At 36.2% G+C, this 17,363-nt stretch overlaps 1 protein-coding gene across 3 annotated transcripts in view; it reads left to right on the forward strand.

Annotated features, from left to right (window-relative positions):
- The window catches only part of LOC150105819 (homeodomain-interacting protein kinase 2-like), a 325,632-nt gene that overhangs the window by 204,194 nt on the left and 104,075 nt on the right, over positions 1–17,363 (forward strand). For all 3 annotated transcript variants that reach the window (XM_090394360.1, XM_090394362.1, XM_090394361.1), the window contains exons 14-17: positions 1,646–1,859; positions 1,994–2,085; positions 6,901–6,966; positions 15,631–15,798. In XM_090394360.1, coding sequence (XP_090250486.1) covers positions 1,646–1,859; positions 1,994–2,085; positions 6,901–6,966; positions 15,631–15,798 — 540 coding nt within the window. The remainder of the gene's footprint in view (positions 1–1,645; positions 1,860–1,993; positions 2,086–6,900; positions 6,967–15,630; positions 15,799–17,363) is intronic.

A 17,363-nucleotide genomic window follows, 5' to 3' on the forward strand; every position in this document is an offset into this window, starting at 1 on the left:
TTTACTATAATCAAGATGTGATATTCTTATAACAGGTTGTTCCATTGAGTCAAAAATATATTTGAAAGAAATTATACTCTTCTTCATTCATATTTTATTTACATATTCAAATAGATGTACTGACACTTATGTATCAAGAGCAGTTGACTTCACATAATGTTTTTCTTGTCTTTTATAATTTACATCATGTTCCTTTTAAATGTATATGGTAAGAAAGTCTCTCATAGTAGTTTTAATCTTTATCAATGTTTGATCAGTGGGAGCCTCAATAATGGAAATATGGAGAGATGGTGTGATAGAGTCATGTTTCTTGTACACAGGTAACAATTTTCATTGTTAATCTCATTATTTGTCATTTCTCCCTAATGCTAAATAACTGTTGTCTCTTCCAAGTTTTGGAACAGTCAGTGACACACTGATTTCAAAAATATTCATGAAATATCATAAAGAAATAACGAAACTTTCAATTGTTTTCAGAGCAGTTCGTGTTCATCAGTCTCCCATTTAAGCACCCCCCCCCCCCCAAATACCTCTTTGTTCCTCTCGACTTCCAGGAATTTATGTCCACAAAGAACTGGATAGATCTTCACATAACAGTATTCGCTCTCAGACTCATCTTTTTTTTTTTCATCTTTCTTGAAGAGTTGGAAATCACCTCACGAAAAAGGCTGTTCCAAAGAGCAGCTTTTTTCATGAGGTGAAGATGTAGATAAAATAAAAGAGGAGAAGTAGGTTTGGTATGTTTCCAGTTACACTGAATAGGAATGTTTGGGCAGCTGCTGCTCTTGTTTTAACAGGTCCAACAGAGAGTGGAGGAAGAATGTTGGCTGCCGCTTCAATAGAGCATCATCCATGGAAGTACCTGTGGAAAAGCCATAGAGCTGAAACACTGCATCTGGACAGCATCAAGAATTTTTAGGGAGGTTTTAGGTGCACCATCCCAAATGGATGGATGAAAAGTGTGTCTAGCAGAAAAGAATGTCATTTTTTAAGGGTCGAGGAAGATATTGATGTGATGTGTTTATGCCAGGCGAGACGGGAGATAAAGTCAGTCCAAGGAGAGAGGTCAGATCCAGTGTAGTGATTTGTGTATTACCGAGGTTAAGGATGGATGAGCAAAGATCCCTTTTACAGAAGAAAATGAATGAACGTAGAAGGAATATCTACATTGTTGTAGATAATCCTATCTTAGATCATTTATGTATGGGAGAAAGAGGTCAGGTGATAGAACAGAGCACTGAGGCACTCCATTATTGGTGGCAAAACTCAGAGAAAGAGAAAGAGAGAGCACCATCCACCATGATACAAAGCAATCAAGAAAGAAGGCTTGTTACTCAATTGTAGAAGGTGGTAGGTAGACCTAAGGATGGCAATTTACTGAGCAGACCTCACTGCCAGATATGATCAGATGTTCTGAAAATGTTAAAAGTAAGAGCACATATTAGATTAAATTTAAAAAAAAAAAAAAAATTCCTCATATGAACAGCAACCTTAAATGCTATAGCAGCTTTGGGTAGGATATATTTCACTAGTTAATAAAAGTGAATAAAGTTGGTAAATGGTGCCTACTATAGTGTTAAATTGAGTATGTTGATTGTATTTTAGATTGGTAAAATATCTGAAAATTGTATATTTATTTATATAGTATCAGATTCAGCCTGCAAGTTTCTACCATTCTACTCATCCTGTTCCTATACCTCAGCGGGTTAATATCTCCCAGCATCAGTCTCAGGCACATGATGCAAGCGTTTCTGATCTTTCCAGTAATCATTATGCAGCTGTTCCAGCCAATACAGGAAGAGCAGGGGATCAGTTCCAGTCACTTTATGTTTCATCTATTTTATATTCACCATATCAAAGTAAGTATCCAGTTTTTCTCACATTTTTTACTATTTATAAATTTGTTTTCATTTGATTCATTAATATTCAGTCTGTTTTGTAATTCAAAACTTATGCAAACTTGTGAATGTCTTCTGATCTAAATTTTGCACAGATCTTAATCCTCCAGAAAAGCATGTAGTGCCAATGGTAGCACAAGCTGCTCAGCCGCAAGCCCTTCACATTCAGTCTTCATTACTTACTCAGGTGGGTATTCAGTTTCAGTTTTCATTGCTTAAACAGGGTATACCTGTGTTTTATTATCTTGGCTTCTGTCTTTTTAATTTTATTCTGATTGCTGCTATTATTTTATATAATGAAAAAATGAGTATCGGAATAGAATAATCATTTTAATCTCTTATTGAAATCGTACAGTTTTACCTTATTTTACCAGAGTTTTTTTGCACACAAGAGAAAATGGGGTGGGAGGATCTCTTGCTGTATTTGATGAGTTGGTCTTCCTTAGAAAGAAAAGTAAATGCCTTCTATTTTAGACTTACTGTCTTGTCAGTGCATCATCATTTAAATAAATCAAGGAAGCTAGATCAAGGAAGCATGGTTTTTTTAGGCCATTTCAGCTCACCATTAAGAAAGGATGTGTTGATATCAGATGATGGAAATAAATAATTTGTTCAGGTTTTGAACAATCTTGATAAATTTCTGAAGTTGGAAAGAGTTGCAAGCATGATGGTGGAATTTGAACCTACGTACTGTCATATTCCACGTGAAGGTTCAATTAGACCAATAAAGCCTTGGTATTGCACTAATACAGTACCTAGTTTTTAACAGGCAGCATAGTATGGAAATTAAAAACTTCAATTTTTATTTCATTTTGTGCAGTGTGAAATGATTGATCACTTTCTTCAAACATTCACATGAATTAATTTAATTGCCTTCAAAATTTGTTTTCAACAAAATTCTGTTTAGTTATAAATGTTACTATTATGGAAAAAATCACAAGAAAAATCCTGAATATAATAAAATTAATGTATTTTTTAAATATCAATCCACACACGAGAGGTCTCAAGATCTAATAACACTACATTGCTGTGTGTGAACAAGTGATTAGAGAGAAGAAAGGAATCTGTTAAAGGAATGCGTTTCTTGAAGAAAAGTTGCAATTACAAAGCTATTTAATATGATAAAAGTCCTTCAGTCATAAAAATCATTTGTTTATGGATAGAAATGTGTATTCGTATCTGAAAAATAAGTTACTTATGTGGGAAAAAGAAATATTTAATATCATAACATTTTTTCTAGGTGCCATAAACATTACTGGAGAAATGATTAAATATGGTGGTGAAAGTATGGTGGTTACAGAAATGCACCAACTATGTAATATGGTATGGAATGAAGGAAAAATGCCAGAGGAGTGGGTGAAATCAATATTAATAACATTATACAAGAAAGGAAATAAGCTAGAATGTAAAAATTATAGAACAATTGCCTTGATAAGTCACCTTGGTAAAGTGATGATGATCATATTGACAGAAAGATTGAGAACACAATTGGAAACATACCTTGCAGACGAGCAAACAGGATTTAGGAAGGATAGAACTACAATTCAACAGAGTTTGACAATGAGGTTGATAGCAGAGAAAGCTAGGAGAAAAAAACAAAAACATATTTTCAGAAAGCATTTGACAGTATTGACCAGAAAGTGACATTAGCAGTTCTGGAATCCTATGGAATTGATAAAAAAAAAACTAATAGCTATATTAAAAGATGTTTATCAGAATGCAGTTGCAACATTAGAATAGGTGATGATTTTGGGAAATGGTTTAAAACAAGCAGAGGTACTAGACAGGGAGACCAATATCACCAAGCATTTTCATCCCACATTTAGAAAGAGCAATGGACAAACTGAAGGAAGATGCCAAAGGAATATCTGTACACAGAATGAGAATTAACAATCTGAGATTTGCAGATGACATTGTTATTATTGAAGAAGACGAGAACTACAAAAAATATTAAAACTGTTAAATGAGGAAGGGAAGAGATTTGGACTTGTTATGAAGTTGGAAAAAAAAAGACAAGTATTTGGTGAAAAGAACATGAAACAAAAGCTACAAGTGGATGGAACTGATATAGAAAATGTAGAAAACAATTCACATATTTGGGAAGTAAACTGACACATGACTTGAACTGTAAAAAAGAAATAAAGATCAGGATTGCAAAGGGAAGAACAAATCTGAAGGCCATGGATAACATCTGGAAAAGTCAAGTGATCAGCCTGCAAAGAAAACTAAGAGTACTGCATCTTCAGTGGTGTACTGTATGAATCTGAAACGTGGATAATAAATAAGGAATCAAGAAAAAGAATTTTGGCATTTGAAAGAACTTGTTACAGGAAGATTCTAAGAATAGGATAGGTACAGAAAATCACCAATGAAGAGCTCTATCAGAAGTTACAACCAAAACAAAATCTAATGCAGAAGATTATAAAATGGAAGCTGCAATTACTTGGACACATCTGTAGAATGAGTGAGGACGGAAGATCAAGACATTTATGTTTGGTATTTTGGATGGTTTAAACAGAAGAGGTAGACCATACAGAGAATGGATAGACAATATAAAAGACTGGTGTGGAATGGGTGTACAAAAACTGCGACACTGTGCACTGGACAAAGAAAGTTGGAAGAAGATAGTGAAGCAGGCATCGGACATCAATGGGCAGTGAGCCCATGGTTCATGATGATGATGATAGACATTTTCAATATGATATGATTGGAACATCAGCATATGCACACATAACAGAAAATTCAATAGTGCAATATTGGATCAAGATACAATTCAAGATTCAGCTAATACTTATGCCATGGTATGATATTTAAGGGTGGGAAGGAAGAATTTTTTTTTTAAATGTCACATTTACCAGGAGCCAAATTAAGGAGCACAACTTTTCATAAAGGAGATAAACATAATTCCTCACTTGTATTAAGAGTTAGATATAACAATGTTTTTCAGCTCTCCTTGTATAATCTTTCCATAAGGAATTTGCACGATATTGGTTTTTCCAAAGAACTGCTCATCTTCTGGCCAAAGAAGGACAAACTACAGGAACAAGTAATCTGGTAAACACCTGGGAAGGCTAGGTAGGAGAAAGCTTGTCTTTTGCTAAAACAAGAAATGAGGAAACCTTACTGATAAGTCAAAAAGCTACTTTAAACAATGGAATGTATAGTTGATATATAGTTGATTTCTTCCTGAGAAGGAGAAGATTGAATCCCTTTTTATGATTTTGTCGATGAAAGATTAGAAATGTTAATATGTAATTGTTTAAAGTAACACGGCTTAGGTGTAGTACAATAATTGATCATGATGAACTTGAGAATCTGATTATGCCAGATTTTTGATATGGATGATGATGGGACTGTGTAATGATTGTATATGTTTCTTATGCCCCCACCCTTCTAAAAGATCAAGGGATAAGATTCCTCATCTTGTTGACAGAAAAAAATAAAATAAATAAATGCCACTTCCATTTCAAAAGTAAACTTGCATTACTGGATGGATAGCATTAATTAATAATAAATGTTTGGAGTTCAGATACATATCCATATCAGACTGAAGTCCTGAGAGATTAATGCTGTGGAGGAGACTCTGTTTAGAATGCTCCATTAAGTTATGTAACACTTGTTGCATAAAGAAATCCTCTTTATGTAACAAGTGTTACATAAAGAGGATTTCCTGTAACCATACTTCCTGTTTGTTTCTGGCAAGTAAAATAGCTGGTAATGAATGATAATATAAAAATTGGACATTGGCACTGGGAAAATCTTGTCTGAGTAAATAGATATTTCTTCTAAAGTTTAGCTGGTGAAGGAAACAATGACTAAACTGATCATTATTATATGAAGGTGATTTTATTTTTAAAATCTACTGTGTTCATAATATGAGATGGTGATCTGCATGTAAAAGCAAGGGTCTTTCAGCTAGAAGAATCTGGGAGAGTTAATTCAGTCAACTTCCAGTTTTTAAAGGAACACCTGGCTTATGGATCTTAGGAAAACTATACAGTCTCCATGTCCATGAAAGATTGTAACTTAACTCTTAAGATCATATAGATCTTGTCTATAAGATAATGGCTTCTTCAGTCTGTTAATCTTACTTAATATAGAATCATGAGAGAGATGATGGCAGGTGAAGTAATCTAGGAACAGTAAAACAATTCCTGTAGTATTTTTTTTTTCTTGACATGGATTACTATGGCTTTCCCTTTATCAGCCCTTCTAATGACAAAATTGAAATATTAAATATTCATCCTTTAAAAAGTTTAAGACATAGGGGAAAAAAAAAAAAATATATATATATATATATACACACACACACATACAGGATTGTTCAAAATGAATTGAATATGTTTGAATATTTATTACTCAGTAACTATGTTTCATATGTTAGTTATTCACATGTGATGTCAAATGATGCTGTATGATCACTCCCGTAGCTCATAGGGTTTTGTAAGTGAAGCCTTCTGCTAGAAGTGGTAGGGTTGTAGGTGCCCTTTCCACAGCGTTAGCAAGACGTATGGTCACTCCCTACCTCATAGGATTTTGGGAGTAAAGCCTTCTGCTAGAAGTGGTAGGGTTGCAGATGTCCTTTTGAAACGCAGAGTTAGTAAGATGACCGCAAACATCCATGCTTTTGGCAGGATTCAAACCCGTAGCCTTTTGGCTAGTGAGTGGATACACTAACCACTCAGCCAATCAAGCCAGTGGTTTCATATGAACATATAATATATTGAATATTTGTAAGATTAGAACAATAACTGTGATACTTTATGAATTGGTTTGGACTACATGCTCATATGAAACCTACTTACTGAGTATTATTTAAAAGGGTTCAGTTCATTTTGAAATAGCTTGTGTATGTACAATGTATGCTGATGTACTCTTGGGAGTTCACTCACAAAAAATTGTAAATATGCATAAGGGTACTCATAAAAGGATTAATACAATGAGTTATTCTGAGTATTCAACATACTTAACAAAGATGACTAAAAGAAATTTTTTATTTTAGGTTGGAGCTCAGCAGTATGTACCTGTGTCTGTTGTTGAAACAAATGGAAGACAGATGCTTCTTACTGTAAGACTTAACATTCTTTGCATTCAGAAAAAAAATTAATTTTCATGTTCATATTTTACTGTTATATATGAATTTTATAATAATGATTGTTTAAAAATCTCAAGAATATGGAAAGCACATATTCTACCCACATAACCTTTTCATCTAAGAGGTAATTGTAAATAGGACTGTAAGTAATCCAGGATCTTAACTCTAATATAACAACTCCCATGTTAATTTAGGACACCACTTTTGCTGTAATAAAACTATCTATATGAATTTGTCCTCTGATGATATAAATAGAATATAACTTTGATGTAGTTTTTTTTTTTTTTTTTTTTTTCCCACTAGAGGTGGGGCCAGTAGAATAATGGTTGATCAAATCATTCTCTTTGTCATACTGTTTGAAATGTAATAAACTTGTCTCTGTATATATTCCAGATTATTTATTTATTTCGTATCCAAACACAAGTAGTACAGTAGTAAGTAGGTGGTACAACATGATTTACACCAAATTAGGATACATTACAATGAGATCAGCTTAGATTTGGTAGGTGAATTATACAGGGAAATAATAATTAAATATGAAAAAAGGAAACTATACATAACTTATATACAATAGATATGGTCAGATGTTCCTCCAGTATCTTGCATAATCAACTGCTCTTTCTGTGCAGGATATAAGGTCCTCTTTTGTGCAAGGTGATGGAAGAAAGGAGCAAGTAAGAAGGTGTTCCTAGGACTGGGTTGTCCCACACTTACCATTGTCTGGGCCAGTGAGGTAGCCCCATTTGATGAGGTTTTGTTTGTAGTGTCCTGTCGTTCGCAGTCTGTTGAGGCTTTTCCAAGTATTCCAGTCCAAGTGGGCACCATGTGGAAGATGTTCAGCTATTGGAATACCAGTATTATTTTCAGGATACAGTGCAAGCCATTGTTGAAGTCTTGTCTCTGGGAGGTTTTTAGGTGGTTCAATAGTTGCCAGGAAGCTATGTCGGGATCTTAGTCTTTGGGGCACTGCGGTCTAGCCGAATAGTGGGTGGCATTCATCGTTCATATGTCTGCTTCTTTCATCAGCTGAGAATACAGATCTTCGAATTAAAGGGGGTGCAATACCAGCCAAAGTATACAGGTCTTTTAGTGGTATTGGTTTCAGGCATCTTGTAATTAAGCGGCAGCTTTCATTCAATGCTGGAATCAAGTTTTTCAGCATGGCAGGATCTGGACCATACTGGGCAGGCATATTCAGCAGAAGAATAGCAAAGGGCCAAGGCAGAAGATCTCAGTGTGTTAGGGTCTGCACCCCATTTGGAGGAGGTAAGCTTTCGTAATATATTGTTTCTTGCATTCACTTTTGCCTTTGTTTTTTCTATGTGGGTTTTATATGAGAGGGTGTGATCGAGAGTTACACCGAGGTAGATTGAGTTCCAGAAATGTTCTATTTTAGAGCCTTCCCAAGAAATCTGTAACTTCCTGTTGGCTTCCTTATTGTTAAGCTGGAAAAGGCCAGTCTGAGTTTTCAAGGAGTTTGGTTTTAGTTGATTGCTGGTATAGTATGTGGTTAGATTATTTAAGGCAAGTGCTAGAGTAGTTTCAATGGACTTGAAATATTTTGATTGAGTAGCTATGGCAAGGTCATCAGCATAGATAAAATTTCTAGTTCCTGGAAAGATGGGAAGATCATTGACGTAGATGTTGAAAAGTAATGGTGATAACACACTTCCCTTGGGGAGGCCATTTTTTTGGGGGTGCCAGCAGCTCTTCCTACCCCCCAGGTCCACATAAAAGTGTCTGTTTTCCAAGAGTGATTGGATCAGGAGGACAAGGCGATAGTCTCTAGTTATTCTGTATATTTTATTTCTGAGTGTGAGATGGTTTATGGTATCATATGCTGCAGTTAGGTCTACAAAAACTGCTCCTGTGGCTAGTTTTTGCTCATAACCATTTTCTATATATATTGAGTGAGGTTGAGAATTTGTGTTGTGCAGGATTTGCTTGGTCTAAAGCCAGCCTGCTCAACAATAAGATGGGGTTCGATTAGGGGTTGTAGCCTATTCAAAATTAATCGTTCATAGAGTTTAAAGAGGTTGTTGAGTAGTGATATAGGTCTGTAATTTTTTGCTTCTGTTGGAGTTTTCTCTGGTTTCAGAAAGGCCACCACTTTGGCATGCCTCCAGATAGTTGGTATCCTTAGGGTTCTGAGGCAAGTGTTGTATAGGTTTAATAACCACTCTTTAGTCCTGTTTCCAAAATGTTTAATCTGTTCATTACAGACATCATCAAGGCCTTCAGATTTTCTAGGTTTTAATAGGTTTATGGCCGCGTTGAGTTCAGTGATGGTGAAATCTGAGTTAATCATATTTTGTTCCTCACTTGGGGTTCTAAGTATCTTCTTTTTTGTGTGCTTTTTAGGAAATTTTCCATTCAGCAGCAGCTGGTGAGCAATTTGATTAGCTGTTACCTGCAGATGCTCATATGACTTAGTGAAATCCTTCCTAATTCTCTTGATAAAGTTTCATGCCTTTCTGCTACTATGGGTCATATCAAGGGCTTCTATTTCTTTTTTCCATGAGGAACACCTTTCCTCTGCCATCTTGGAGCATAATTTTTCTCCTGCTTGGATAGTCTCTTCTGAGAAGGGGTTGGTGTTGTAAAGTTGTAGGTAATCATCATACTGGGCTTGTATGTCATTGGAAAGGCCTGGAATGTAGTTTGTGCTGCATCCTCAGGGGATGTGTTTGGTGGAGATTTTCCTCAGTATTTTTATGAATTCAGGATACTCTTTAGGGTTTGGTGGGACTTGTTTTATGGAGTGGTCGAGATCTTCCATGAAACCCTTCCAATTAGCTTTTTGGAAATTAAATCATCGTCTGTAAGGGACTGGGTTAGGCATAATTGCTGGGTTGAATTGAAGCATTATAGGTCTATGTTGAGTATGTGGAATCGGATTTAAGACCTTTTTAATACAAATATTGGATATTTTTGAGCTAACAAATATGAGGTCAGGGTTATAGCCTCGCTTCCATCTGCCACTGTTGAAAGAAGCAGGGAGTTCTGGATTATGTATTAGGTTTAGAGAAAGGTTTTCACCCCATTTTTGAACAAGTTCTCCATCTTCGTTGGACTTTGTGTAACCCCAGTTAACACTACAGCTGTTAAAATCACCTAATACAACATTAGTCATGTATGCATTATTATTGAGGAGGATGTCAGGGAAAGAAAAAGCTTCTTCTGGTGGTTTATAGACTGAGGTGATTGAGATATTTTTAAATGTGATTGTAATAATCTCAATGTTTCTGTTAGGATCAAGTTCTCTTTTGTAAATATTGCACTTCCATATTTATCGTGGGGTATTTCTTTGATGAGCTTCATGCCAGGATGTAAGGTCTTGCAGCACCTTCTCCTCTGTGAGTTTCTTGCAGGCAGAGCACATCACAGTCATTATTTCTGCAAATATTTGCAATGAGATCTTGCTTGACACTGGAGAAACCTTCAATATTAGATATTATTTTTAGGCCTGGCCACAGGTAGGATCCTTTAGGGCAGAAATTTGAGAGCATTTTAGTTCGATCACTTGTGTTTAGTTGATAGCAGCTTTAGCTTCCCCTAATGGGTACTAACAGGGTGCAGAAATGAGAACCTAGCTGCTGTGCACCCGATGATGATCTATCTGAATATGAAGGTCGAAATGTCGGGAAATTAATGTAATTATTTCTAAAACATTTGTAGTCTCCATAATTTGTCTTATGTAAATTTGAACAACTGGAAATGGATATGAAGTTGGTCACATGATAAGGGAGTGCCTGATGGACAGACATCAACACATAGCATATGGTTGAGTAGAATCCAGAAGAAAATGTAGGCAATTAGCAATGTGCTGCAAAGCTCTATGCTTGGACTGCTTCTATTTAATTTGTGTATTAATGATATTGGGAATGATTTGAGGGGGGAAATATCTATCTTCTTAACAACAGTGCTAAACTAGGGAGGGTAATAACTGATATAGCTAATGTATAGCTCCTACATAATGATTTGACCAGATTGACAGTGTAGTCAAAGGATAATTGTTACCAGTTTAATATGGTAAATTGCATGGCATGCACTTTTGGTGAAGAATTTGCAAACTGTGTGTTGTACTAATGCAATATACCCTCAGGAAATTGACACTGGGTTTATAGGTTGCAATAATTATTTAATAAATCTACTAGCTTCACCACTTAAGCTAGTGGCTTTGTCTGGGTTAAAGATGAACACACAAATATGCAACAAGCTTTAAATATGAATCATTATAACTAAACAGTGAATGTGTAGGAACCATTACACAAAAATACAAGTAAAAATAGAAACATGTGGAGTGTGGAAGCTGGCACATGGTTAGTCATTGTTCAGCAGGTGAGTCCGATAGTTTGCAGAAAAATTAAAGTTCAGTGTGTTAAAAGATCTAATTAGTGACTTCCAATCACACAAATGTCATACAGGTTGTTTTCTACATTTCTACTTGTTGCACCATATTTCACAAAAATTAGGTATTGTACATATGCCGAAAAAGAGGGCGATCTCTGTTATAAGAGATGAAGGAACACTAACAAAAGAATTATATTCTATTCTCTAACTATTGACCAGCAATGGATATCCTAAAAAATAATAGCACAAAGAATACTATTCTCTAATAGTATCAGAGTATCAAAGATTACTATTCTCTAATAGTACCACAACAGATCCATGACATTCATTACAGAGCTTTGGTTTCCATTCCTTTTATTGACAAACTTTCACTAACAATTGCAAATCTCATGACATTAGAGTGGCCTTCAAACTCATTATGACAGTACAAAACCTGTTATGCTCACCCAAGGACCACAACCCTTTCAACAACTCTAGATCACTAGAGTTTACAATATTCCATGTTCTTGTGGCCTTAATTACATTGGGCAAACATCGAGAAGTTTAGAAATAAGACAAAAGGAGCACAACTTGTTCAAATGCCAACCAGATAACCTGAACCACTCCCCAAACACCCTAGATCTCTTCCTCACCAATGACCCTTCCAAATACACTCCCCAAACACCCTAGATCTCTTCCTCACCAATGACCCTTCCAAATACACTCCCCAAACACCCTAGATCTCTTCCTCACCAATGACCCTTCCAAATACACAGTGAAAGTAGTGGGCTCCCTAGGTAATTCTGATCACAATCTAGTGCTCATCTCTTCCCCCATGCAACAACACTTACACAGCCACTCCCATACAAGAGTAGTTTGGCATTATAACAGTGCCAAGTGGGTCAGCCTCTGCAACTTCTATGCCAATTCCCATGGTTGGACTATTGCCTCTGGCCTTCCAACCCAAACATATGCACCGAACTTATCACCAAAGTAATCCTCACTGCATGGAAACATACATTCCACACTCTACTCTGAACTGCCATTCCGTAACTAAACCCTGTTCTTCAAAAGATGTGCCAAGGCTGTACAAATGAAAAATCAAACATGCTGTAACTGACTCAAATTAAGCACCCCATTCTCCTTTAGAGCTTATGCTGGAGATAGATGCAAAAAAAAAAAAAAAAAAAAATTGCTTCCGAAACAGAGTTTGAAAGAGCAAAGAGCAGGAAATTAGCAGCCTGTCCAAATTCCAGGCGAGCTTTTTGGTCTCTCACCGAAGCAATTGGCCATAACTTCTGTCCAACACTATTCCCACCCCATCATACCCAGATGGCTCTATTGCATCATCACCCACAGAAAAAGCCAATCTTCTGGCATCACACTTTGCTTCCAATGCATCCATAACTGACAATGGTAAATGTCCTCCAACCATTCCAGATGCCCAACATACCATGCCCCATATATCCATTTGCCAGGAAGAGATCAGATAAATACTGTCCAAATCAGACACAAAAAAAGTCTCCTGTCCCTGATGGTATTTCTCCAATTGTCCTAAACGTTTGTGCACCATAACTGACTCCTATCCTATGTAGCCTATATATATATATATATATATATATATATACTCTCTTACTCCACTGGTGTCTGTTCAACAGCCTGGAAACTGGTCTATATTCAGCCCATTCCCAAGATCGAGTCACTGCCGTCCAACTGCCACCCTATCTTGCTCACCTCAGTCCTGTCTAAAGTAATGGAAAAAATCAATTCCTAACTCCTACACTACCTTGAAGGCACCCATCTAATGAACAACTGCCAGTATGGATTCCGTCGCTGCTGATCAATAGGAGATCTGCTCACATATGTCACCCATCTCTGGACAAATGTCATGGAGAAGTTTGGTGAATCTCAGGTGGTTGCACTCGATATCTCTAAAGCTTTTGACTGGATCTGGCACAAAGGCTTACTAAGCAAACTACCATCATTTTGGTCTGTCTCAGGACTTCTATAGTTGGATTGCCAACTTTCTGTCTGGATGCACACTGTGTGTGTGAGATGGTGGATGGTTCCTTATCCTCTTCCTACTATATATCAATGACCTACTTCAGTTGACTTCCAACCCAATAACACAGATTTGCAGATGACAGCACATTGCACTCCTCCCTTTCAGTTGATAAACCTCACTCTACACAACTCACCTCAACCTACAGAACATCGCTCACCAATGCCTCATGGATATACCCAAATTTCCAGACAATTTGAGATTTCTCTTCTTGGAATTACTCTGACATCAAACCTCTGCTGGCATAAACACATCACAACCATTGCATCCTCAGCTTCCAAAAAACTAGGATTTTTTTCTTTCGATCAAGACATTACATCACCCCTGAACGAACAGCCGTTAACATTATACAAATCGCAAATCTGCCCAGCTATTGAATACTGCTCTCATATATTGGGTGGGGTTCCTAAAAACTCCCTCAAAATACTTGACTCAATACAGAGGAGAGCAGTTAGACTTATTAATGACTTCTCTCTCTCTCTTACTAACTCACTCCCCCCACTTTCGCACAGACATTTGGTTTCTGCAATATGTATATTCTACTAATATTTCCATGGGAAATGCTCATCTGAAATAATATCAATAATTCCTCCACTTAGTACTAAGCTCATTGGAACACGTGCAGCTACTTCTAAACATCCCTTCACAGTGCACCTTGAACTGAACAGAACAAGTTTCTTTTCCTCTTCCTTCATCCCTGCAACTGCTGTATTGTGGAAAAGTCTCCCCCCCACGTTGTGTTTCCCAATGAATACAATATATAGTCTTTCAAATCAAATGTAAACAAGTTCCTCCTTTTCCAACCCACTACCCATATCCAGTACTAATGTACTATAGGTTGATCAACTAGTGTATGGGCTCAACATAAAAAAAAAAATAAATTGGAGACGTCAATAACAACAGAGAAGACAGCTCAGGTCTGGCATTCCATTTCTCCCACACTTACTACAACATTGAATGGGACAAAAGCTCCATGCTGTACTTAGAAGACAACTTCAGTGCTTGCAACATCAAAGAGGCTACAGTGGTAATCCATTGTAGCCTCTTTGATCTTGTGCAACATTTGGAAATCACTAATTAGATCTTTTACCACATTGGACTTTAATTTTTCTGCAAACTATTGGGCTCACCTGCTGAGTGGTAACTGACCATGTGCCAGTTTCCACACCCCACTTGTTTCTGTTTCACTTGTATTTTTGTGTAATTGATTCTTATATATTCAGCATTTAGTTATGTAATGATTCATATTTCATACTTGTTGTATATTTGTATGTTCATCCTTAACCTAGACGAAGCCCTTAGCTTAAGTGGCAAAACTAATAGGTTTATTAAATAATTATTATGATCTATAAACCTAGTGTTAGTTATTTTTTTATTATATTTTTGATTTTTTTCGACCAAAAATCTATACTCATCAGGGGATCACTTGGATGTTGAAGAACACATGGTCAAGATGTGGTAGCTATTATTCCTCTTTATCGGTGTTTAGTGATTGCATCTGAACCACTGTGCACAGGTTTGGTTACCTTGGTTCTTGAGAATGAAGAAGTTGGGAAAAAGATTCAGAGGCAACTTATAAAGATGGCGATAGGTCTGTGGAATGCTCCTTATGATTGTCAGTTGATGGTTTATGGTTAACAAAATTTGGTTGTGTAGAAAAGATGGGTATGTCAAAAAAACATAAGTTTTTAAATTTGTACAACTGATGATGAAGAAAATTTTCAGTATTAGATGGGAGAAAACAAGGGAATCAGCTCAGTTCAGTGTATGATTAACAAGGGCCAAGGACTAGATTTTTTGCTGTGAAAGCAGTGAATGGGTTACCAGAGGTTGTAGTGAGTTCTTTGTCATTGAATGATTTTCAGGTGAGGTATTTTGTAAATAGTAGTGATGAGTCTTCAGGATTCCTGAAGATATTCATATAATAATATGATTTTATGTACATTTTTAATGTTTATAGTAAAACGGTTTTTGTTAAACAATTTGGTCTTTCATTACTTGGAAATCTATGCCCTTTTAGTGTATAGATTCTTGCAGAATTTTTCTTGGTCATGCCTGAAGACTTTTAATGGCACCTAATTTACATTCTATCCCTATTGCAGTGCACATTACAAATTTGAATATGATATATATTCTCCTGAATTAATACTTGAGATATGAATTTTTAATGTCAGATTTTATAAACTCTTTATTAAAAAGTTTTTATGGGAATGATATATAATTAGTTATTTAAAAATTTGCAGTCCAGTTGGTCTACTAATCAGCAGATGTTCATTCCACCATGGCAGCAACTCCCTCCCCAGAGAACTGTTCAGAAGGATATTTTGCCAAATTCTGGAACTTGGAATAGATCCCTGCTCTTAGAAAGGGCTACACTTCCTGAACAGCCTACAGTTATTCCTGTAGTAAATGTATGAATTTATTTATTTATTTAAATTTGAAATTCATTAATTTTTTTAGTAAGTGATTATGTGATATGGTTTATAAAATTCACATAAGTTCTGTTTTGTGATTTTCTTTAGTTTATTCTAGAAGCAAGATTGCTTTGTCTTTTTCCTTTGTGTATGAGTTTTCACTTCATTGAAGAACTGTAAACATAAAAAAATTCAAATGAAAACAACTTATTAGTAAGCTTACCAGTAAATAGGCAGTTTTTAAAATCTTTGCAGGAGTGATCAATGAGAATCAATGTTTGGAGTGATCAATAAGAAAGAAAATGAAATATTTTGCAATTAACTTGACACTTCTACTAGACCATCTTCTCCTCATACTTTTTTAATTTCCTCTACATAGACTAGCCCCTCTTGCAAGTGTTCCCCAAAGGCCATAACCGTTAGCAGTTTATAGAAAGAAAAAATTACTCTCTTGTAAAACTCGACGTAGCTGGGAAATACCAAAGCGCTTTACATCGATTTTTACAGAGGTCAAGTCTCATGAGATTGTTACAAAAACCTTGTTTGTCTCTATATATTTTATGCTAAATATTAATGTAAATAACCCTATGGGAATTGACTGTATTTACTGCTTTTACAAAAATTTTTAGAATGTCAAAAACAAAGGCAATGCTTTGCCACCAGAACTTTGTATAATAGCTCTATGTAAGGGCATAAGAAAGTTGTTTACTATTTAAGTGTATGAGAAAGTTGTTTGCATGCTCTGCGTATAAACACCTTCAAAGTCAGTGTCAGAGAGATCGGCAAGGTTCAGACAAGTTTCCACTGCCCGACAAGATAGGATTAAAGGAGTGCACGGAGGAGAAGAAAGAATGGGTTGGTCTTAACAGAAGATCAAGGAGTCATGCCGAATTCTTCGGGGGTTACAACCCTTCGTGCAAGGTCCTGGAGAACATGAAATAAAAAGGGACTGAGCCGAACATCGGTGTGGGCAGTTATCGGAGTCAACAGTTAGAACCAGAGCGATCGGCAGTTAGAATGGGAATTGACGAGAGAACAGCTGATGTAAATACCTGAGACAGTGTCGGTTGTCTTTTTGCTGCAGGAGGTCAACCGAAGCCAAAAGCCGCAGAGCGATCTTCAAGCCTGTATGCTGAAATCTCTTGCCTGAGCTTTTCGAGTACATTACAGAAAATTACAGGCCAAAGCCCACCAATATCCCGATGAAACGCCCCCTGAAGCAAGACTCTCCAGACAAGACTCTCCAGAAGCCTAAGGCTCGAGATGAAAGGAAAAGCATAGGGACTTTAGTGCAAGACCTTTGGATGAGTGTGCGACACAGAGCCTCTGTAAGTTTGTTCCATCTTTTGTTATACATTCCTTTTGTAAAGGCGATACTTTATAGATGGACTGATAAGAAATAGTAATAAGAAGTGTCTATAAGAGAGTCCTCTGATTTGTTATTAATTGGAATATAATTTGTGAGATAACTTGGCATAGCTAGCTAAGTGAGTAATTATATTGTATAGTTATTTAGTATTGAAAAGGGAAAGTTTGTTTCTTTATTCTAAAAGTCTAATGGA

Source organism: Typopeltis vanoorti, chromosome 6 (genome assembly GCF_054136105.1).
Source record: "Typopeltis vanoorti isolate ZY-2024b chromosome 6, IOZ_Tvanoo_1.0, whole genome shotgun sequence".
Classification (NCBI taxonomy): Eukaryota; Metazoa; Arthropoda; class Arachnida; order Uropygi; family Thelyphonidae; genus Typopeltis; species Typopeltis vanoorti.